The 22,626-nt window shown below is 41.1% G+C and overlaps 1 protein-coding gene across 1 annotated transcript in view; it reads left to right on the forward strand.

The window, feature by feature from the left end:
* ANO2 (anoctamin 2) overlaps positions 1 to 22,626 on the forward strand; it is a 302,574-nt gene that overhangs the window by 119,104 nt on the left and 160,844 nt on the right. Inside the window, exons 12-14 of the mRNA XM_090043877.1 lie at positions 1,094 to 1,228; positions 5,863 to 6,023; positions 14,837 to 14,919. Of these exons, the coding sequence (XP_089900003.1) occupies positions 1,094 to 1,228; positions 5,863 to 6,023; positions 14,837 to 14,919 (379 nt within the window). The remainder of the gene's footprint in view (positions 1 to 1,093; positions 1,229 to 5,862; positions 6,024 to 14,836; positions 14,920 to 22,626) is intronic.

Raw genomic sequence — 22,626 nt, forward strand, 5'->3', positions numbered from 1 at the left:
TCCACCCGCCAGGACAGGCTCACTCTGCTCCCAGACCAGAGCCAGGAGCAGAGCCAGTGTGAGTGATGACAGGAAATGGTTGCTCCCCCACTCCCCAACTAGGACTGGCTTTCTCTGCTCCTGGAGTAGAGCCAGTGTGAGAGGGCAAGGGAGACAGTGCTCCCCCACTGGAACTGGCTCACTCTGCTCCCAGCGCAGAGCTGGTGTGAGTGGGGCTGGGGAGGTGGTAGCCTGCCCCTCCCCGTGACAGACTGGCTACGTAAAGTGTGGAACAGAGCCAGCCCGAGGGGCGGTGGAGGCACCACTGAGCTCCAGGACTGTGGCACTCACTGCTGGGCGGGAGTAGAGAGAGACCCTCCTTCCCTAGTCCTGCTCCTGCTCACTAAGCCTCTAGTGGAAAGTCACAGTTGCGAAGGTGAGGTGCAGTTAAAACAGGTTTTTCCCCTTACTGTGTGACTGCTCCACTAAGCTGAACAATGCTAAAATGATTAACATTTTTTCAGCTTACAGCATAAGGTCTGACAAGGCCCTTACACTGGTGTTAGTCCCTTCAGTCTGGGGTAAAGCTCCCACACATGAAATGAAGTGTAACTGTACGCTAGTGTAATTTATACCAGTGTACTGGTTGTGCATTTGCTGTCCTCTTCAAAGTAATACCTACCTAAGGATTTTAAAAAAACAACAAAACTAACTGGCTTGTCTACCATCTAGTGCTTTAGCAGCACTTGTTGTGGGCAGCTAGCTAGGGAGAGCTAACCCTGCACCCTCTCTTAGGTATGGAGTAATTTTGCCACACAGTAAGATAAGTTAACTATGTTGTGCATCTGCAGTTAGCTGAATAATAAATATTTGTGTGGGAAAGTTTTTGCAGAACTGGGCATTCAGCAGTATTTGGTGCTAGGGCCATAGATGAAACCCTGGCTCCATTCAAACCAGGAGCAAAGTTCCCTTAAGCAGGTTCTCTCCTCTCCTTTTTGTTTGTTTACAATTATTGAACGTTGTTTGCAAAAACTTTTGAGGAGAATCCTTAATCATTAATGAAAAGGATACCTTTGGTGTATATTTATTTCTCTTTTTCTTTCTTCTATTTCAGAAAGTATTTTGGAGAAAAAATAGGACTCTATTTTGCATGGTTGGGTTTATATACAGAATTTCTTATTCCGTCTTCAGTAGTTGGAGTTATAGTGTTTCTTTACGGATGTATAACCATTGAGAACGACATTCCTAGGTAAGCTTGTTTGTACACAATATTTTGTTACTCGATACTTAAAACATTATGCTTAATTAGACTTAATATTCAATGATTATAATTGCTTTTAACATGTTTGAAGAAGTTTTAGTTAGTATTAAGAAAGCTGTAAGCACTTGAATGCACATATATTGACTGAGTATGGCATTTGAATGGCATGTGTTTATTCAGATGTTCAGTGATGCAGCCAGTGAAACAAAGACTCAGTAGATTTATTGCATTCTTGTGAAACACGAGTGAACTCAGTTTATCTGAATAAGATCACTTCATTGTTCTTATGTATTTGTGGGTCACAGTGAAATAAATGGAGCTGTATTTGTACATATTTTGAGACATTAAACGTGCAGAGTTCTGCAATATGGTATGTTTGTACAATACACCTGGAAACAGTGATGTCCAAGTTTTGCAGTACAAGGACCACATAAGACCTGTGTACAAAGTGATTTCAAAACTTAAACTTGGAATGGGTTAGAATTTTAAAAGTGATTTTTTTCCCCATCAAAATGCATTCTAGGAATGCATGAAATGTTGAAAAAAGTTTTATCATTGGATTTTGACATTGAAACATATTTATTTTCCATGAGAAACGTTTTTCTTTTCTTGACACCCCCCCACCCCCATAGAAAATCTTTCAAAAAATGTTATCAACTTGGTTATCTTTTTTCCCCCATTTACTGAAGGTTTTCAGTAAGCCCAAATTTTCAAAAATGTTTTTAATAAATATTGGAAAGTTCAAAGCCTCTGAAATTATAGGGAAACCCTTAACTTTATTGCAGTTTTCTCATGTACATGCACAGAGTTGCTTCCTTTATTTCCAGATTCAAGGTTTGGGTCAAACCTCATTGAAGTCAATAGGAGGGAACTTTTTTTAGTGATTTCATGACACTTTCAATCACTTCTCTAGTCTTTTTGAAGTCACACAATTTCTTTAAAAAAAAAAAGGAAAATCAGAATGAAAGAAACAATTAGCATACTGTATTTTCTAGTTTGAGGTCTGCAGACTTTTCTTATGTGTAGTTATAAAAATCTTGCCTTTTGGGAGGTTTTATTGGGTTGTTTTTTCTGTGATTGTAGCTCTAAATAAGAAAGGGTATTTTATACTTACGGTATATAAGGTAAATACCTACTTCTCAAAAAAAGTAGTAAAAATATGACTCTTGGCAACTGGCAATTTATTGCTTATGAATAAAATTATTTGATAACTGAAAACCTGACAATATTATAAGCAAGGCTATGGTATGTCAGAGTGTTCTGGTTTCTAACATTACCTCTGTGCTGTAGGATACTGTGAGTATCCCCTTAACCTCTAATGCACTTGTTAGGCACCTAAGTATGATCTTGCACCACCCTGCTGAAGCCTCTTGAAAACAGTTAACAAAAGTTGGACAGATCTTCCTCATTGCTTTTTTGACTTGGTCTTCATGCTAAAATGATAGTGTGTTACAAAAGTAGGAGCTTTAACAATTTTTCAGGGACTGTGCCAGAATGGAGTCGGGTCATGCCTCTGTGTGTTATAGGTGGAATAGGATCTGGCTTAAAAAAATTTAGAATGGGCTTGAGCTGCATATTTTAAGGCATAGATAAACTCCTAACTGATGAGGATTAGAAGAAAACTTCCTGGGCATTTTGTTCCCTAACTACCACTTCAGGGAGATTTTTTTGCAGTTTCACCAGAAGTATCTAGGACTTCCTTATCAGAGGCAGGATACTGGAGTAGATGGACCACCAGTCTAATCCAGCCTGGCAATTCCTATGTTATCTAGAGTAAACTGGCAAGTTTTAAAGTGTAATCAGAATACAGAAAGGCAGAGTAGATCATCACATTGTTGATGACTGGTAAATGATGATTAATAATATTTTTAGTTTAGATTTTTATTTACTTGATTTGAGTGAATTTTTAATCATAATCACTTTGGGATTTCTAAAGCAGCTTTTGTGTTAACCTTGAAACTAAAGTGAGATTCAGGGCAAGAATGTATCTGTAGCACCCTCTGCTGATGTTTCTAAAAGAAAACAATAGAGAGTTATTTTCTACTATACCATAGCCAGAAATAGTTGAGGATAATACAAATGAACTAATTTCCTGATAGATGCTTTTGACCCCTGTAAGAAAACAGCTTTTCCGTCTTTAACATGTATGTGCTAGAAAAGGCATTTAATATTCTTCAAAACAGAAACAACCATTAACTGAAATAGTTTAGAGTTACCTAACATCAGCAAACTGATGTACAACTTCCACTCACGAAGTGAAGTTAGGTGTAGGTAAGTAGAGTCAGCAAAACGATATTGTAAAGTTTGTGTTTAGGTCACAGTCCTGCAGGAAACCCTTTGACCTCAAAGTGACTCCATGAGACCATAATGTTCTTGCCCATGCAAATCAAATAGATAGATAGATAGATGGTATATTCTGTAAGATCAGTAAGTCTTTGCTTGAACCAAAAGAAAGCAGTGGTGATTAGTTAAAGAGGTATCTGGTGTCTAGCAAAATATGTAGTCAGTCAAATGTCTATGAGCCATAACATTTAAACAACAACAACAAAAAAACCATAGAAAGTATTCACATTAGTTACCAGTGTTTCAACACCTTGTACATCTGTATGGTATTGAAGAAGTCTGTAAAGATGATGTTATTAGAGGCGTAGGAAATACAGCTTAGCGTGTGAGATGAGGGAAAACCATATAATGGTTGTAAGAGGCTTTCCCTAGTTTTTCAAATGTTTGAGTAGTAGTTTTTCTTGAAAGAAGAAACAACAGAGCCAAAAGTTAGCAGTTGTGCATTACACATCTCCTTGGATCCACACATATGTGTCATTAGTATTCATGGTCCAGGACTTTATGAGGGGGTGTGTGGGACTGGCAACCAGCGCTGCACGGGTGACCACTAGGGCTGTGTGAAGCTTTGGTTGCTGATTCGATTCAGTGGAGATTCGGCTTGTTTCGATGGCCAAATCTCCGAATCTGAATCAAATCAGGAGACCCTTTAATCTCTCAAAATCGAATATGAACCCTCCGAATTGATTTGGAGAGATTTGATGATTTGGACATAGACATAGCTTTAAATGTTTTTCCTGCATACCTCAAGGTGCCAGGCAGCTTGTGAACACTGAGGTGGTGGGGCGGATGGAGCATCCCTATGGGAGTGTGGGGTGGGGGGTCCACAGCGCACTCAGCAATGGACCTGGAAGTGGACCAGAACCACTTCCGGTCCACTTCTGGGTCCACCCTGGAGCGCGTGGGGGACCTTCCCCCCCGCTCCCTGGCTCGGCGCCTGGTGCCTCCTGGGTCTGGGGGGACCTGGGGTACCCCTGCAGCTGATCCCTGCCCTCCTGTGGGATGCTCCATCCACCCCACCATCTCAGTGTTTATGAGCTGTGCCTGGTACCTTGAGGTATGTAGAAAAACATTTAAAACTGGGTCTATGGCCAAATTGCTGATTCCCTGAATCAACATCGAATCTTCAGATTTGGATTTGGTCATATTGAATCGGGGCAGTGATCCGAATCAATGAATCAAATCACTGTCCCTGATTCGGGCCAAATCTGAATTGAATATGGCCCATTTTGCACGCTGCTAGTGACCACACCCCCCCACTTCCAGTTTCCCTCCCACACGTATGGCCGGTGGACCATAGGAGCAGCAACAGGGACTTTTTGAAATCCTCAAATCAGTTAATAATCCCAGGGATCTTTTTATAATGATTTCTTTTTACTCTAAGAGTAAAGTTTTTTGTGATTCACTTTTTATTGTGAACTGAAGTAATTAAAGTGGTTTATTGTATTGCACTGGTTATCCTTCAATGAAGTACCTATTTGCACAGTGAAATCTGGCTAATATAGCATTCCAAGGAGTTTGGTAATGGTGGCTAATTACCAATGACTGATTAACTATCAGTACTAAGCCATTTTAAGCTTTTCATGCATTTTGGATGCTGTATTGAAACAGAAAAGAATGATTTTTTGGCATTTATAGTGGAGAAAAAAATTAATTACAAAAACTCTGAGCTCAAATCATATATGCTCTTGCTCACTCTATGAGAACTGTGTGATTATAAGTAAATTCTTAATCTACAATTTCTTGCTACAAAAACTCAGAGTACTCACCATGTAAGAATTTTGGTGGAGTAAAATAATCATCCAAAGAGTGTTGTTTTGTTCTTTTACATGCACTCATTGCCAAAACAGAAGGTCATTCTGTAAAATGGAAAAGTTGATTGTCTTATTGAGCTAAAAAAAATTGGAGTGTATCCAATGTTTTGTAAGCACCAGTTGACTCAAGAGGTGCTAGGGATAGAGGTGTAAAGTACTTTTTATAAGATGACTAATTATCAGAAGTAAATTCCATTGTGATTTAATATGTGCATACATTTGGAAATGACTAATTACACAAGCAGATTCTAAATTAGCCTGAGTGTTTTGTATACAAATCAATAGGACACTAGCGAAGATTCAGTGCACTGACTAAGAAAAACATAGTAATGAGTTATTCCAGTGACTGAACAGTTTTCACTGCACTTAATCCTCCTAACATAAGCATTGCTGCTTCATGCCACTACAGTGCCTGTGACCTCTTTTACGGGAATTACACTCTGATGTTTTTGCCCTTGTCCTTTGTAGTAGAGAGATGTGTGACCAACATAATGCCTTCACCATGTGCCCTCTGTGTGACAAGTTCTGTGACTACTGGAACCTCAGTTCCGCATGTGGTACGGCACGGGCTAGCCACTTATTTGACAACCCTGCCACGGTGTTCTTCTCCATATTTATGGCTCTCTGGGGTGAGTATCTCTTTAAGTTTTAATGGTTTTGTTTGATCTTTGGACTCTCAACAGAAGTGAAAGCTGTAATGAACAGTAGTAGAGCATTAAGATTTTATTATCTGATGGGCAGTCTAGGATGGAATAGACTGTAACATGGCTTTATGGAGCTGGTAAGCCTCAAAAGGCCAGTTGGCTCTGGGGTGGAAAGCTAGATGATTTACAGTGTATCTACTCACAGTGGCAGTCCCTGAGATAAGTGGAAGGGAGCTGTTTTATGCAGGGCAGAGGAGGCTAAAAGGGGGTCCTCTCCTAGTTGTCCACACCTGTCTGAGCTTGTTCCCAGTCTTTGCATCTTTACCTTACAGGGACTGCATGTAGCACCTTCTGCAAAGTCTGTAAGTGTTGTGGGAAGATGCTGGGCAGGCAAATGAGCACTTCCTGAAGGGACCTTGTGAGATCATTGGGTCCAGGCCCCCCACCGAAGGGGCAGGAAGTTAGCTAGGGTCAAAGGATCCCAGCAAGGTAGGCATCCAAAAGTTTCTTGAAAGTGTCCAAAGTAGGTACTTGCCTCACCTTTGGGGGGAGTCTATTCCAGGCCTTGGGGGCATGGACAGTAGAGAAGTTTTTCCTTATCCCCAGCCTAAAATTGTCTTCCAGAAGTTAGTGACCGTTGGATCTTGTCTTCCCTTGGGGTGCTCTGGTGACCAGGTGTTCCAGTAGATCTTGATGCACACCCTTTATGTACTTGTATGCTGCCACCAAGTCACCCCTGAGCCTACGCTTTTCCAGTCTGAAAAGTCCCATGGCTCTCAGCCTTTCTTCATAAGGCATGGTCTCTTGCCCTCTGATCTTGCATGTGGGCTCTGGACTCTTTCAAGCTTCTCCACATCCTTTCTGAATTGTGGAGCCCAGAATTGGATGCAGTACTTCAGCTGTGGCCTCACCAAGGCTGAGCACAGTGGGAGAATGACTTCCTTGAGATGCACTGCTAGATGCACACCAGAGTTTTGTTTACTTTTCTGGCTGTGGTATTGTCTTGGTGGCTCATGTTCATATTGTGGTCAGTCATGACCCTCAAATCTCTTTTGGTCATGGTGCTAGCAAGTGTAAACTGCCAAGCCTATAAGTGTGATGCAAGTTTTTTTCCCCTGAGGTAGTACACCTTGCATTTCTCCATATTGAATACCATCAGGTTTTCATCTGCCCACCTTGTGAGCCTATCAAGGTCAGCCTGGATCGCCAGCCTATCCTCAAGTGCGGATACTCTTTCCCATAGTTTGGTGTCATCAACAAACTTAGCCAGTCTGCTTCTGACACCAGAGTCCAGATCATTTATAAAGAGATTAAAGAGTACAGGTCCAAGAACGGAGCCTTGGGGGACACCACTGGTCACTGTATGCCATGTTGATTTGGTTCCATCAACTACCACCGTCTGGGTCTGACCTTGGAGCCAGTTCCTCAACTATTGGACTGTAGGGTAGTTGAGGTCACAGTCCCTCAATTTCTCCATGAGGACATCATGGGACGCCAGGTCAAAGGTTTTTTTAAAGTCCAAATATATGATATCAACCTATTTTTCTTGGAAGGAAATGAGATTGGTCAGGCAAGACCTACCTGCAACAAACCTATGCTGATTATCTCTCAGAATGTTGCTGTCTGTTAGCCTGATGATAATGGTTTCTTTGATAATTTTTCCAAGATCTTTCTAGGGATTGAGGTCAAACTGATTGGCCTGTAGTTTCCTTCCTCCCAGTCTGGAAGATAGGCACCACTTAGAAGATTGGCCCTCTTCCAATCTTCAGGTACTTCACTCGAGCACTACAAGTTCTCGAATATACTTGCCAGTGACCGTGGTATGATGTCTGCCAGTGCCTTTAGCAATCTTGGGTGCAATCTATGCGGACCAGCTGATTTGTGGGTGTCCAGCCTCTCAAGGTGTTCCCTTGCAAGACCTACGTCAATGGTGGGCATATATTCACCCTTACCCTGGTCATCCTGCATCTTGTCAGGGAGGATGGTCCCTTTGAGCTGGTGAAAGACCAACACAAATTAATCGTTAAGCAGATTGGCTTTTTTCTGGGTGTCAGTTGTCAGCTGCCCCATTTGGCTTATCGGGGTCCAGTGTTGCCCTTGTTTTTTTTATGACTTTGCACATATCTAAAGAGGGACTTTTTATTGTCCTTGATTTGTATAGCCAGTTGGAGTTTGGTTACAGCCTTGGCTTTCCTAGTTTGTTCCCTAAAGGTACAGACCAGTGCAGAATACTCTTTCTTAGTGGTGTTTTCTGTCTTCTATCATAAGCCTGTCTTTTTAGATGTAGGAGGTCCATGAGTTCCTTGCTGAGCCAAGAGGGTTGCTGAGCCCTTTTACTACCTTTCCTATGGGCTGGAATGGACTTCTCTTGTGCTTCTAGGATTGCTGCCTTAAGGAGTGACCACTCATCATGAACTCCCCTCCCTGTCAAACCATGGCTTCTCAGGTGCTTGACAACAAGCCTCCTGAGCTTATGGAAGTTGGCTTTCCTAAAGTTGAGGACTTCTGCATTGCTGACTGACTTGCCAGCTTTGCGATGGATAGTGAAAGTGATTAATTTGTGGTCACTGTCTCCCAGCTTCCTTTTGATTCTTAGGTTGCTGACTAGACCATCCATTTTGACCAGTACCTTTCTTGAGATGGGTAGAGCTCATCCATGCATGTAAGGAAGCTTTGTGACTGATCAGATTTGGCTGAGTGCTCTTCCCATGAGATGTCCATGTAGTTGAAGTCTCCCATTACAGTCACGTACCAAAAGCATGCAGCCTTATCCAGTTCCCTAGTGAATTCATGGTCAAGCTCTTGTTCCTGATTTGGAGGTCTGTAGTAGACTCCTATCATTGTAACCCCTTTACTATGTTCCCCTTGTATTATAACCCAGGGGTTCTCCAGTCATCCTCCTTGGGTGCTAATCTCTGCTCATAGGGAAGGGTACTGCTCCTTCATATAGAGAGCTACACCCCCACCTTGTTTTTCAGCATGATCTCTCCTGTACAGGGTATAGCCATCTATACTTGTGGTCCAGTCATAGGAGGAGTCCCACCAAGTCTCCGTTATCTCTATGAGATCGTAGTCATTTCTGTTTAGCAGAAGGACCAGTTCCTCCTGTTTATTCCCTAAGGTCCTGGCATTTGTGTACAGGCAAGTAAGTGTGCTGTTGGAGGCCCTAGGCTTCCTTTCACTCCTAGAAAAGCTCCATTCCTGGGTTAGGGTAGGAGTGAGTTCCCTTGAGCAGCCTAACTTGCTGATTTTGTGGTTGATGCTTGGTGAGCTTGCACTTGTGGTTGTCTGCCCATCCCCTGGCAAGCTTAGTTTAAAGCCCAGTCAGGCAGGTCAGCCATTCTGGCTGAGAAGAACTTCTTCCCCAGTGGAGTGAGGTGGAGGTGGAGTTGATTTAAGCATAGAGCAGGGGCACACAACATGACCCGTGGATGGTGTGTGGCCTGCCAGGGTAAGGCCATTATTCTTTGAACTGGAAAAGTAAAACAGCATGTCCTGCATCCTGGCCATTTGTTAATCTGCATGTGAATCCCAGTTTCATGCTTGCTTATAGAGGGAGAGTTTGTATCTGACAAGAGTGGATCCTACCAGTGGCATTCTTCCATTGAAAGAGAACCTTGCAAGTGTCCCTCAATCAAGTTTGAGGTGTGCACCACGGCTCAGAGTGCATTATACGTGGGACAGTCTGACTTTATCAACACTTAATGGCACAAACCCAAGGTTCCCTTCCTCCCCCTCCAAATAAAATGGGAAAATAGCTGTTCCAACTCTAATACACTCTAATTAGTACATACCAGTAATGTACATTTGATTTCCTGTAATAACAAAACTACTTTGCTTATCCAAGGATCTCAAAACATGTTCTAGACAATAAAAATTTGATTATACCCATTCTTTACTCCTGTTGTTAATGGCTTCATCCATATGCTGCTGAAACTTTGCTGTTTGGGGCAGTTTATTGTGAAAGCTCAATATTAATTTTCCTTACAATAAAAATCACCTCTGAAGGCCACTACTGTGATTTTTGAGTTAGGTGATTCAAATGTGAAAGCCTCACTCTGAGCATGAGATTTTGAAGGCGTGCCCACAGAATGTTACACTTATTGTTGCCCCCAGCTTAAATTCGATATTTAGGTGTTTACAGTGCTAAGGTCTGATAGCAGGAGGTGTATGCAAGAGGTATTCTCAACTAAAGAAGTTGGTGTCTGCCAACTACTTGAAATTGTTCAGAAGATCTTTTGATCGGTACATCTTAGGGAGATGGTGGGACTGACTTGCTTTGGAGAAGTCTCACAAATAGCTCCATTTTTCCAGCTGAGTTCACTGGAAGCTGGCAGTCATTGGTCAGTATAGGCTAGACTGTGACAGGAATCACACTTGGTCAGGTGCCACTGTTATGGATGGTGTAATACATGGCGTTGTAACTGTGCTACCTGCATCTGTTTTTGTTTCAGCAGAGATGCTGGGATTACCTGTATCCTTGCTGGAGGAAAGAGTGCTTTTAACTCTGACAGAATAGATAAGTACAATCAGTGCCTGCCTCTGCCAGAGGATAATAATACTAGGCTGAACAAAAGAAATAGACAAGAGAAAATGAGTTAGGGTCAGTATTCCTGGGTTACATGTCCATGCAAGCATGATTCACCATGTACCTTAGCAGTATTTACCTGGAGTACTGTGTCTAGTTTCTAGCCCCACACTTCAAGAAAGATGTGGACAGTTTGGAAAGAGTCAAGTGCAGGGTAACACAAATAATTAGGGGGCTCAGAGGCAAGGCTGAAAGAACAAGAGTTATTTAGCCTGGAGAAGAGAAGACTGAGAGGGGATTTGATAACAGTCTTCAAATACCTGAAGGGTGATTATGAAAAGCATGGAGATGGGCTTTTCTCTGTGGCACAAGGACAAGACTAGGAGCAATGGCCTCAAGCTTCAGTAGGGGGCAGACACTTGGCTTGGATGGTTTAGTCAGAAATGATTCTACTTTGAGCCAGAGCCCTGTACTTATTTGGTCCTTTCCAGCCCTACTTTTCTATGATCCTATGGTTACAAGAGGTGGTGAAAACCCTCCCAGAAGGGCTGCGCTCCCAATTTATCTCAGAAGTGCCAAGATAAATATAGAAAGTGCTTTATTTAACCTCATTAACCATTAAAATATCACTGTATGGTAACTGCTGACGTCTTTGACCTTTTAGTATTGATTGCTCCTTGTGGTGATAACATATGATGTAGTTTCTTACATAGATACCAATATGCTCTAAACAGAAAATCATGTTGGGCAAAGGAACATTTACATACATGCAAACAATCACTTATTGGGCAGTTGCATTCATAGTGATTATACTTCAACATCAACAATACTGTTTGCAGACTGTTGACAATCTGTGACTAATAATTTCACTTGGTGTCTGAAAATGCAAAGTTTGCAGCAAAACAGAAAAGAACATACAGTTCTGTATGCACTAGTTTAAAAAAAGATACATAAGTATAATAAAATTGTTTCCAAGACATGTCCTGTCATAAAAAAAAGTTTCCCACAGACTGGAAAATTCTTTTTGCTTGGGACCATGATAACTGAGCTTGTCTGGCATGGAAACACACCCACTATGTACTCGGAGCTGTAGAGAAAAACAAAGTAGGCTGTGTTAACCCTGTCCTGCTTGCCTATTGAGCATTATATTACACAATGTTTTGCTGCCCTGACGCTAAGGGCACACTGCTTATACCTACCATTCAGTTTGCTGATTGACAGCTCTATTGTTGTTGGCATACTTGAAACCAATTTGTCTTATGGTATCTTGAGGAAACATTGCCTGAGTGACTTTCTGTAAGATCTAAGGATCATGAGTTATTACTTTCTACTGGTATGCTCAAAGGACAGAACAATGTGGCACTTATGCTCTTTTGAGCTGGCTGTCTTTCATCATCAGGGCCAAGCAGAAGAAACCCTTCTTTCCTTCCTCCAGCCTCCCCTCCCTTCTGGTGGAAGGCACAGAGACCTTTAACAGTTACCGTCAAGAAAGGAGGTATGCTCCTGTTACCTAATCCTGATGCCTCATTAAATAGCCTTGTGAACCCACCTACTCCATTTGCAAGTGCCCCCTATTCACTGAGAAATACCAAATAGAGGAAAAAGAGAAAAGTGTGCCTGCCTAACTGTGCTTACTTACAGTGATGTTCTTGGAAGTAGGGTTTCAGATGTTAGTTAAATGTGTCAGTACAAAGGAGAGTTGAATATTATGGGTATATGTCAATTGCTACAATAAAACTTACCTTTTACATGCTGATACAGCTAAACAGAGACTGATTTTATGTTTAAAATAGAAATACAGAAAGTGGGAAACAACAACATAATCAAGTATTTGTGTTTCTAGGAAGACTTAAAAAGTCCTCTAACTTCCATGAGCATGTTAAATGGGCTTTTTAGTTGCCCTCTGTTCTCCATAAAGGGAGCACTTATTTTCTGTTTGTTGCCAATCCTATCCTTAAAATGTTCTCTCCTTTTCATCTACCGTTTCTTCCCAATCAGCCCTCGGTAATTTTTAGATCCTTGTAATATGAGAATACTTATTCAGAAAATCTCTGTTCTAGTTTGAATATTCATCCTCCTAGGATATGGTTGATATATGAACTATCCTCTGTGGGTCAGATTCTTCTGAAGATAGGAGCACTTCGCTTCACCTGTTCTTCTGAAGATGGGCACTAGATTTTTAAAACAGTTCAGCATCGTATATTCCAGCCTTCAGAAACTAGCCATTCAATTTGAGGACTAAATGGGAATGTAGCTGTATAGAAAAATCTGGCTTCCTCTATGGAAGTTGTGCATATATGTTCAGTCAGCTCATTTGCACATTTTGGATTTAAATTGTTCAGTGCGGGCACTGGAGCTTTCTCCAGACACGCTGTACACTGATGATCACACTGAATATGAATACAGGCAGTAGTATAATTAGAGGTGTGCAACTCGGGCATGAGCTGTGGACAGTGATATTATGGGGGCACCAGAATGAACTTAAAGGGGATGCTGCCCTATGGTGCCACCAAATCTGGGCTTGCCTCTTACTGCCATTGATTGGAATCAGCAGAACCTGGAAATCAGGGCTGGCAGCTGGGGGCTCTTGTCCCTAATCCCCTCCTCAGCTCCAGTTCCTTTGTTTGCTTCATGCCATGTGGAGATACCAGGGGAAAGTGTTGGTGCCACCAGTAGGCAGGGGCTTAATTTTCCACTGCTTTGCATCCTGAGTGATTATGTACAGCATGTGCCAAGTGACAGTAAATAAGCACTCTATTATAGCAACATTTTTATAACCCCTTGGCACAGATTGAAAGGATGACTTCAGGTACAGGCTGGTAGAGAGTCAGACCTTCAGCTTTTGGATTGGAATTCCTGTTCCTGAAGCTTTGTCAGCACGGCAAGAGCAAAAGGAGGCAGGCTGACAAGAGGAAGTGACAATTATGGGAAGAGAACAAGGAGAACCTAAATATGATGGTGTAGCACAACACTTACTACAGTGTCAAGGAAAAGAAAAAGAAAGTGGGAGCCTAAAACTGCCAACTGTTTGATTTAACTGATTAAAAAAAGATCAGTTACCCCACTGAGAGAGATTCCAGAGTATCAGGGAAAATCAACATAATGGTGTATTTGCTGACTACAGCTGATCTTTTCAGTTTAACTATAGGTCAGAAAAAAAGGCAAAGGCTTATCCCAAGCACAGCACCCCATTGGGGTAGTGTGGCGTCTGCACTTCAGTGCCCCGTTGACACTAAAGCTAATAGCACACAAGGGAATGATGTAGCTAGCTGCATGTCCAGATACCTTTGACTTCCCAGCCTGTATAGCCATATACTTATTTACAGCTAGGTTGGCCGAGGGCAGCTTTCAACACAAATCTGGAGAAAAGTTTAAATTCATTTCTTTGGAACAAGTCATCTTAATCACCTGTCACATTGCTTATAGTTATTTAGGGCTTCTTTCAATAATAGTCCATTGCTGCTTCTTTGTATATTTCTGCCTGAAGAGGAATATTTAGTTTTCGTTACTTGGCTAGTTAGTGTCATTGTAGTTCAGCGTTAGATTTGGACATTGGTTCACTAGGTTACTATGTTTTGTGTCCATGAACTCCAGAATGCTGAGACAAATCTATTCACCAAGGCCCCCCCGAGGGAGGACAAGAAGTAATGGGCACAAACTGATTGAAGATCACTTCAGGCTAGACATAAGAAAAAACTTCTTTACAAGTCGAGTGCCAAGGGTTTGGAACAGGCTTCCCCCATAGGTGGTACAGTCATTCACTCTGGTGATCTTCAAAAATTATCTTGACGCCCATCTTGCTGGGGTCAGCTGATCCCAGCAGTCTTTTTGTCCAAGTGCAGGGGGCCTGGACCTGATGATCTGTCAGGTCCCTTCCAGCCCCTAACATCTATGAAGAGTCTGTACACTGATATGGCCTCATAGTGAAGAACTTGTGCTGGAAATAAGTATACCTGGGCTTAGTCCCGGGCGTAGGCACAACTTGTTTAGACAAGTCATTTACTTTTTCTGTGCTTTATAAAATCACAGCAACACTTTCTACCCAGGCTCCTTTGTCTCCCCCCTGTGTTTTACAATGTCTGTCCACCCTTTGTAGCAAGCATTATCTCTTAGCATGCATTTGTGAAACCCCCACCTTCCCTGCCTCCCCAACCCAAGACTGAGAGACCCTGATATTAGCTTGGGCTTGTCAGTAATATTGCAGCATGAATAACTAATGATAAGGAATTAAAATGATAGTTTAAAATCTAACTGTGTTTGTTTCCTTAAGCCACCATGTTCCTTGAACAATGGAAACGTTTACAGATGAGACTGAATTACTTCTGGGATTTAACAGGCTTAGAGGAAGAAGAAGTAAGTTTTCCTTCTGCACACTAATTCACTGTTTTTATTACTGTCAATCTGAAAATATAGAGTGGTGATGAGATTTCTAATTACTACATACACAGATCATTCAGAGGCAATTCAGTTTGCACCTGGGCTTTTCTAAATGATTGTGACTGAAGTATTGCTGAGTACCAACATATCTTGAAAGAAATTGTTACACTTCTGTCACAGTGCAAGTATACAGGTTCATTTTTAATAATTAATGTTGAAGAAGTGTATAGTCAAAGATTAAGAACAAAACATTTTTAACACAAAATTTCCACATTCCATTGTGAAGCAGCAGTGTGATGACAAATCCCAACTGTTTTATATATTTAATTCAACTACTTTTTTATTATGGAAAACAAAAATGCTTGATAGAGAGGTTTGTCAGAGAGGTGTTGCCTGTGTGAGTCTGGATCAGAACATCTTGAGCCCAAAGCTAATGGCTTCTTCAAAAGTGGATGCTTGTCTCCCTGCTGCTGAGATGCTAGGATTTGTATCCCATCTCAATGCTCAGTTCCTTTTCTATTAAAAGTGGACAAGAAGTAGACCTGTTTGGAAAATGTTTTTTTGCCATTTCTCCCAACCGTACTAAATTGGGACACAATTGGGAAGCATGTGCATTGTTGTTAAAATGATAACTGGACTGCTCTGGACTGTTTTTTGTTTTTGTTTTGTTTTGTTTGTTTTGTTTTTTTAAATCAAAAGTCAAATTAGTTTTTCTTTTCAGCTGAACACTGAAGAAGTTTAGCCCAAAACCTCTTATCTAGGTGGCTTGTTTTTTTCCATTCCAGTTCCATGCCTTTTAGTAGTCATGTGTTCATAGTGTCATTTGGCAAATCTGTTTACATGTAGAGCCCAACTTATAGCAGAAACTGAGGGCATAAGACACTCACTGATTACAGTTTCCACTGTACACTGAGTTTTTTAAATAAATTTTTAAAGGAGAAAAGACCAAAAAAAATTGAAGAAAATAAAAACTTTCTTTGAAAATACTTGTTTTGTTGAAACTCAGTTTCATACTGCACAAGTTGGTTTTTTGGGGTGTTTTTTTTTTCAGTTACCATATCAAATTCAAAGGCAAAAAAGTAATGGATAAGAGACTCATGTTTGGCTGTAGCTTCAGGCAAAAAAAAGTTGCTATGTCCCCACACGCACAAAGGGCCTCTGGGGATAAAAAAAGAAAAAAAGAAAAAGTTGGTAGACACCGTGTGTTGGAGAATGTGGGGTGGACCCCTCAGTATCCCCAAGGCTTTTGTTTTCACAGTTTGTTCCTGATGTGATTGTGCAAGCAGCTCCTTTTATTATATGGTCTCAGAATCAGTCCATTGAGTTCAGACAATTCTTTATGAGTTGATTAGAAAGACACAAAATGTGTGACAGTGATTGTTTATGATGTCCCAAGATGGACCATGATGCTTGTGTTTGCAGATATTGCCTCATGGTCACCATAGCCTATGGAAAGTGCATCATGCTTTGACTGACTTCTTCCAAAACATCCTGTAAGTCTGGTCGACTCAGCCTGGAAGGCTGTGAAGGTGCAATTCTGGGAAGTGATATTCTTGTTGGGACTTGTGACCCCGCATTGGAGCCACTTGTTTCAATGCATGCCTTACTGAGTAAGTCCCATAGCAAGACCTCAGCACATTCAAAATGTTTTGCAACCCCCCCCATGCACCAGAGCCAGAGGGCTATAGGGAAGTTTCAAAGTGTAAAAAATTACCTCTGGTCCTCAGCTCCAGCATGGCAGTCAAAGTGACATTTTCCAATAAAGCAGATTAAGGCCTGCATGGGGAAGAGCACCACTGAATACATTCATTATCTGTTTGGACCTTCTAAAGCTTCCCTTCACTCCAGGCCTTCTGTTTCCATTTTAATTAGGACAAAGCTCTGGACATTGCCAAATAGCTTGTATGGTTCAGTGAATCCTTTTCACCACATGAACTATTCATGCTTTGACTAGTTATGGAATTTTCTGAAGACAAAGTCCTATTGAGGGTCCCAGTAATAAGAGAGCACTCTGAAATGCAGTGACTCTGCTATAGCCATTGCTTAAATACTTATCTCAGCTAATAGCACTGTGATAGTCAGCAATATCAGTGCCTTGATCATTCAAAGGTGACACTGGCAGTACCCTAGAGTCTCTCAATAGTTTCAAAACTCATACCAACTTAACAGAGGAGACAGGAGATTTACCTGACAGTGCTACTATGGAGGGTTCAAAATCTGTGGTGTGATTCAAGATTTTCTGCACATTTCTAGAATCATTCCAAGATTTAAGAATACAAAGCTACTTATTCTCCTTCAGAGGATCTAATTTTCCATTGCTTTGTGAACTGGATGTTAAAACCAGCTTTTAACCATTGCTGTGTGAGCTTGGAGGTTAAGCCTGATATTTTCAGTGGCGGAACTTAAACATTTTGCAGTTTAGTGTCTGATTTTGCAGAGTGTTTAGTGACTGCAGTTTAGTGACTGGGGATCAAATTCATTTCCTGTGTAATATATTTGAAATCGTTGGAATTATGCCACAGATGAATTTTATCCTTGTCACTCAAAAATAGGAGATCCATCCGGTAAGAAGGTTTTACCTATCTTTAGTGCTTGTCAGCAATATTAAAAACTGCAAGTCCTAAAAAGGTAAATTCCAATATTAAACAACACCTTCAAGATAGCTGTCTTTGTTTCTCATAGATAGGATCATTTAAGTCAACTTATTCTTCTGACGGGCTTAGAGATGAAAGTATAGAACATGGAGCAGTATAAGCAACTATCTGATAGTTAGACACAGACATACATGGCTGTCAGCTTCTGGATACGGGTGTGATGGGTAGATGGGACCGTTCTGGGAGATGTAGTCTGATTTACAAAGCAAACAAATGCATGTAGATGCCTGAAATTTGTTGTTCAGCCATCACTTACTTTCCTTAATTAATAGATTTGTGAAGTGGTTTGAGGAAGTTATAGGCCATGCACGTGCTAGTTAGTCCTTTCAAATGAAAGAGTAAGTCACTGGGTAAAATCCAGTGCTTAAGAGTTGATTCTCTGGGCATATATAAATATTTAGAAGTATTTATGTACTAAGTACTTAAAACATAAATTAGACATTATTCAGTAATTGTGCTTTATGCAGGGAAAGTATTGGGGAGCTGGGGATGGAATTGGGGATTCTGACTGGATTCTCCTGAAACAAGTTGCTTCATTAGAAGGTTTTCTATGAAAAGAGGGCTCTGTTTAAGGTAAATATCCTCTAGAGAGCTCCACAGTGTTCTACAGCTAATCTCCCCTAGCCCTGTTCACCTCTTCTCCCTTCCCCTCCCCCCGGAGTTCCAGTGCTATCTTCAGAATGGGAGGGGGAGAAGGGAGGGGAAGGAGTTCCCTTTGGGGTTTGCCCAGCCTGTGCTGGAGGGCGGGCCAGGTTTATTGGGCCCACTCCCATCCAAGGGAGGGAGGGGGGCTCCAGTCTACCTGCCCCATTGTCCAGTGCAGTGTGGGCAACCCCTTGATGGAGCTCCCTCCTCCCTTGCCCTTCTCCTGGTGCACACTGACAGAAGTTAATGAAAGCAGTCTGCTTTGGAGCACCTTCATGTAATGAAGCTTCAGATTGTAGTGTGATCGGGCACATTTAAAGCCATCTGCAGCCCCGCATTTCTGTCAGGGCATGGCTGTAGAGTGCTTTCAGGAGGCAAATTGCACGACATGTAACTCCTGTCTGTGCCCAGAGAGATATGGATTTGACGTGTTCATTTGGCCTCTCTTAATAAACCCAGATTGAATTCAAAATATAATGAAAGAAGAAAAACAAAATGTCTCCCAAAAGTGGTGTACATTCAGACACACAAGGCAAGTTTGAAGGTTCAGTTGCTGATTTTTAATTGTGATTGCAAGTTGAACTATAAACAGCACCAATCTTCAGTGTTAGAAGTCAAAGCAAACCCTTTCTCACAGTGTGCCCAGCTGGCTTTTAGCTGGTGGGGAAATGACTGAGACTTAGTGGGTAGCCTGGTATATTCAGTTTGTGCTGCAGGGTGATTTTTATGGCAACTCTTCAGTCAGCTGAGTGTTCCAGGTTCCAAGATGATAGTTTGATGACTCTTTGTTTCTCAGACATTGTAGAGGGAATGACTGTCTGGAACTTGCCATGTACTTTGCAGGATACAAAAGAAAGTAGAGGAATAATGTGTCTGTGCTCAGGGCCAGATATACAGTGGTAGATGAAAGGCTGATATCTTTTATTGCACCATTTGTTTAGAGTTATCATCTACAAAAGAATAAATGATATCAAATATAAGATATTAACAAAATGCCCACTGCTTCTCACATATTTTCTGAACTATCACTGCTATAACTTTCCAAAATAACTATCTACTAGCATGGTATACAGGTGTCTGGGAGATCACAAGACCAGAAAGGCAGATATTGTATACCTAGTCCTACTACATGTGCAAGCCAGTTAATTTCACAGAATCCCAATTTAGCCATTTGTAGTAAGGAGACAATCCCTTAAATCTTGAACACTTAGCTTACTACCTATAAAACATGGTGAAATCATTGTGTGGAAGAAGCTGTAGAATTGTGCTTTTCTTTGAGGTAGAATTTTAGGTGGTAAAGAGAGGAAGGGCCAACAAGAATCCTTTCAGCTGACATGAAAACAAAATGGGATCCATGTCACGGGGGGAAAGAAGTCTAAACAAGTTGATTCCAGTGCACCTGAAATGTATGTTATGAAACCAGAGGCAGGCAGGAAAACAACTATAAATGCCAGAACAATTGGGAGATGCAATGAAAAAAATCACACTGCAGCAGATATTTTCAGGATTGTTTTTTTGTTGAGCCTGTCTAAGCCTTTCGTTTTCTGTGACATTATTTCTTTGAATGTACTAGCCCAGATTTAACTGTGGTAGATCTCCTTTGATGTCAACTGAGTTGTACCCCAAATGAATTCAAGTTACATAAGATGGCATCAAAAGTCCAAGAAAGCAAATTCTGTAAGGCTCATATGCTGATTTACTCCTGGCACAACTACTCAAGACAACTCCTAAAGATTTGCACTGTTTGCATGTCCAAAGATACACTGGACACTGCATGAAAACTGATGGATAACTGGCTGGAAACATCCTACCCTTGAAACACATCCCCGTGAAAACTGGAGAATAACCAGAACCTTAAAAATATCACAAACAAATAACTACACAAAATCAATATGCAAGATGTGTTACTAATTCCTTGTTTTCAATGTGTGTTGTATAATGAACAAAAAAAAAAGCAAGCAAAAGGATGATAGAGCAGGACAATCCAAAGCTATGGAACCATTTTTCCTGTTCCCCCAAATTATGGTATCATAGAATTTCACTTAATGTGGAAAAAGAACAGAAAAACCCCGCTCTAGCCTCGTAAAATCTAAGTTATTTTCCTCTTCCAAAATCCCTACAGCACTGTCTGTTGAATGGAGGTCTGTTTTAATGCAGCAGAAGTATAGTTTCTTCCAAAATAAAGGTGAATGTCTCTATGCTGGAGCGCAAATGGAACAAATGTACGTGGATCCTGTAATTTTAAAGTGGCTTGAGGGAGCTGGTGAAAGGTCTCTTTTAAAAGACATTCAGAACTAAACCACCATCTTTCCTGAATCTTCAAAAAATGACCCATAAAATTATGTGCTCTCAAAACCAACTATTTTCTTTCCTTTGTGTTTCTGGGGGGAAGAGACAGAAGTCACTCAACAAATAGGTCTGGTTTAGTTAATTTCCACCAACATGTGGGTTGGAAACATACATTTTTAAAATGGAAAGCTTGAATCCAGAGTTCAGTTTTGCAGAAAGTGCTGGCTATGCAGCAAAGTCCATAATTACTGAATTGCCAATACATGGAACTCTGATCATACTTGAAACAGTCATACTGTTTCCTCATCAGAAAGACCCTATTTTACTATCTTTATTGAAAATATAACTTGGTTAGCTACAATTCGGTGTTAAAATTCTGTGTTCTCAAAATAATTCCTCTGGTTTTTTTTGTTGGTATGGGCTATGCAGATTTCCTTCCCTCAGCTTGGCCTTCAGTAGCATTTTTGGGATGGGTGCTTTTTCCTCGTTCAGAAAAAATGTCAATTCTTTCTTCAAAGTGGCCTGTGGCTTGTTGCTGCGTGACCACCTAGACAAGGGCGAGACCTGGAATCATGAGTCTCCTGAATCTGGGGGGGAACCCGCAGAAGCCGCCGACCCTGTCGGGAGGGGCACCAACCCTACTGACAGCATCATCAGTGACGGCCGTTGGGGGGAGGAGGGGCACGTGCACCCCGGTACACCCTCTACTAGTCACCTATGCCTTGAATGGTGTCTCAGTGAGTGCATAAGCACTTAGAAATATGAAATCTGCTCCTGCATGTATGGCCTTTTCTCCTTGTCCCTTCAAGGAATTTTAACTCAGACTTCTGGTTTCTATAATTCACTGTGTTTCAGCTGAGTTCCTGTTTTTAAAATGCTGCCACCATATACAGTGGAGCTAGGGATAGAATTCTTCTGTTAGGTGTTAATTGTCTTGCTACAAAAGAGGCAGCAACTATTCCTTTTTGTTTGCACTGAAATCATGAAAAAAGCAAACAAGGTTCACCCTAGTAACTCAATCACTGACACAATCACTTCTCCCTTTTTTTGAAACCAGTCTCTTGGGGTGGTCAGAGAGCGAGCGAGCTGTGGCCTCAATTCTTTTCATTGCTGAAGATCTCCTCTTTTAACATTGCTGCTGCTTAAATTTCATTGTCCCAGTGAATGTCTGTGATTTGGATTATTTCTCCTGGATGAATTTGCTTGCATATTTTTTCCCAAACTCATTCCCTTTTAAAAAAAATATGTCTGGCCATGTCTCTAACTTTTCTAGGCCCCTTTTATACTATTTTACTGTCTTCTTGGCGTTCACTGCTCAACCTAATTTATCATCTGTGAATCCCCTGCAAATTTCATTAACTTACTGTTAATTATTATTGATTATTTAATGAGTGTGACTGTAACTCTGATCCCTGTTCTACACCCTCTAGGCAAGTCCAGCTGGCTATTTTACCCTATGCCATTAGGTTTTATAATGTTATCTGTAAGGAAGATGTGGTTAGATTACAACAGTTTGGGAAGGAAATTTAAAAAAAAATTCTCATTTCAGCCTTAAGGGAATTCATACCAGCTGTTGCTTCTTTAACAACTAAACGTAAAGACATAATTTAAACATGTTCTCACTTGCATACTAGAAGAACCAAGGCTTGTGAGATCTCCTTCATTTGCTAGGAAAGCTTTAAGGTTATGTATTTTTCCAAGCTAAGTTAGTTTCTAGGAATGATGGTCAGCAAAAAGTTACCTGTGTTTAAGATATGCCTGACTCTACACGGGCTGCCCTTCTACCAGAAACTACCAAGTTGCTCTGCTTTCTTCTTACTTATTTCTCATCTTATACAGGCAGTGTTTTTGTCTTTCCCCAGCAGTTAATTGTCTAAAATCCTTAGCTCCATTTGTTTTTTCTCTTAGTAGTCCTGATGCAGGTGCTGCTGTGCAGACAGATGTGTATTTAAAGTCAAATTATCAGTATGCATTCACTTGTTTCAGGGGCACTTAATCTTTATGTCATTAGATGCCCATCAGCTTTGTTTCAAATACTTCCTAATATTCAAAGAAAGATGATGTCAGAAGCAGTCTTCAGTGTCAACATTGCACT

Source organism: Crocodylus siamensis, chromosome 4, assembly GCF_052110815.1.
Source record: "Crocodylus siamensis isolate JL-2025a chromosome 4, ASM5211081v1, whole genome shotgun sequence".
NCBI classification, from domain to species: domain Eukaryota; kingdom Metazoa; phylum Chordata; order Crocodylia; family Crocodylidae; genus Crocodylus; species Crocodylus siamensis.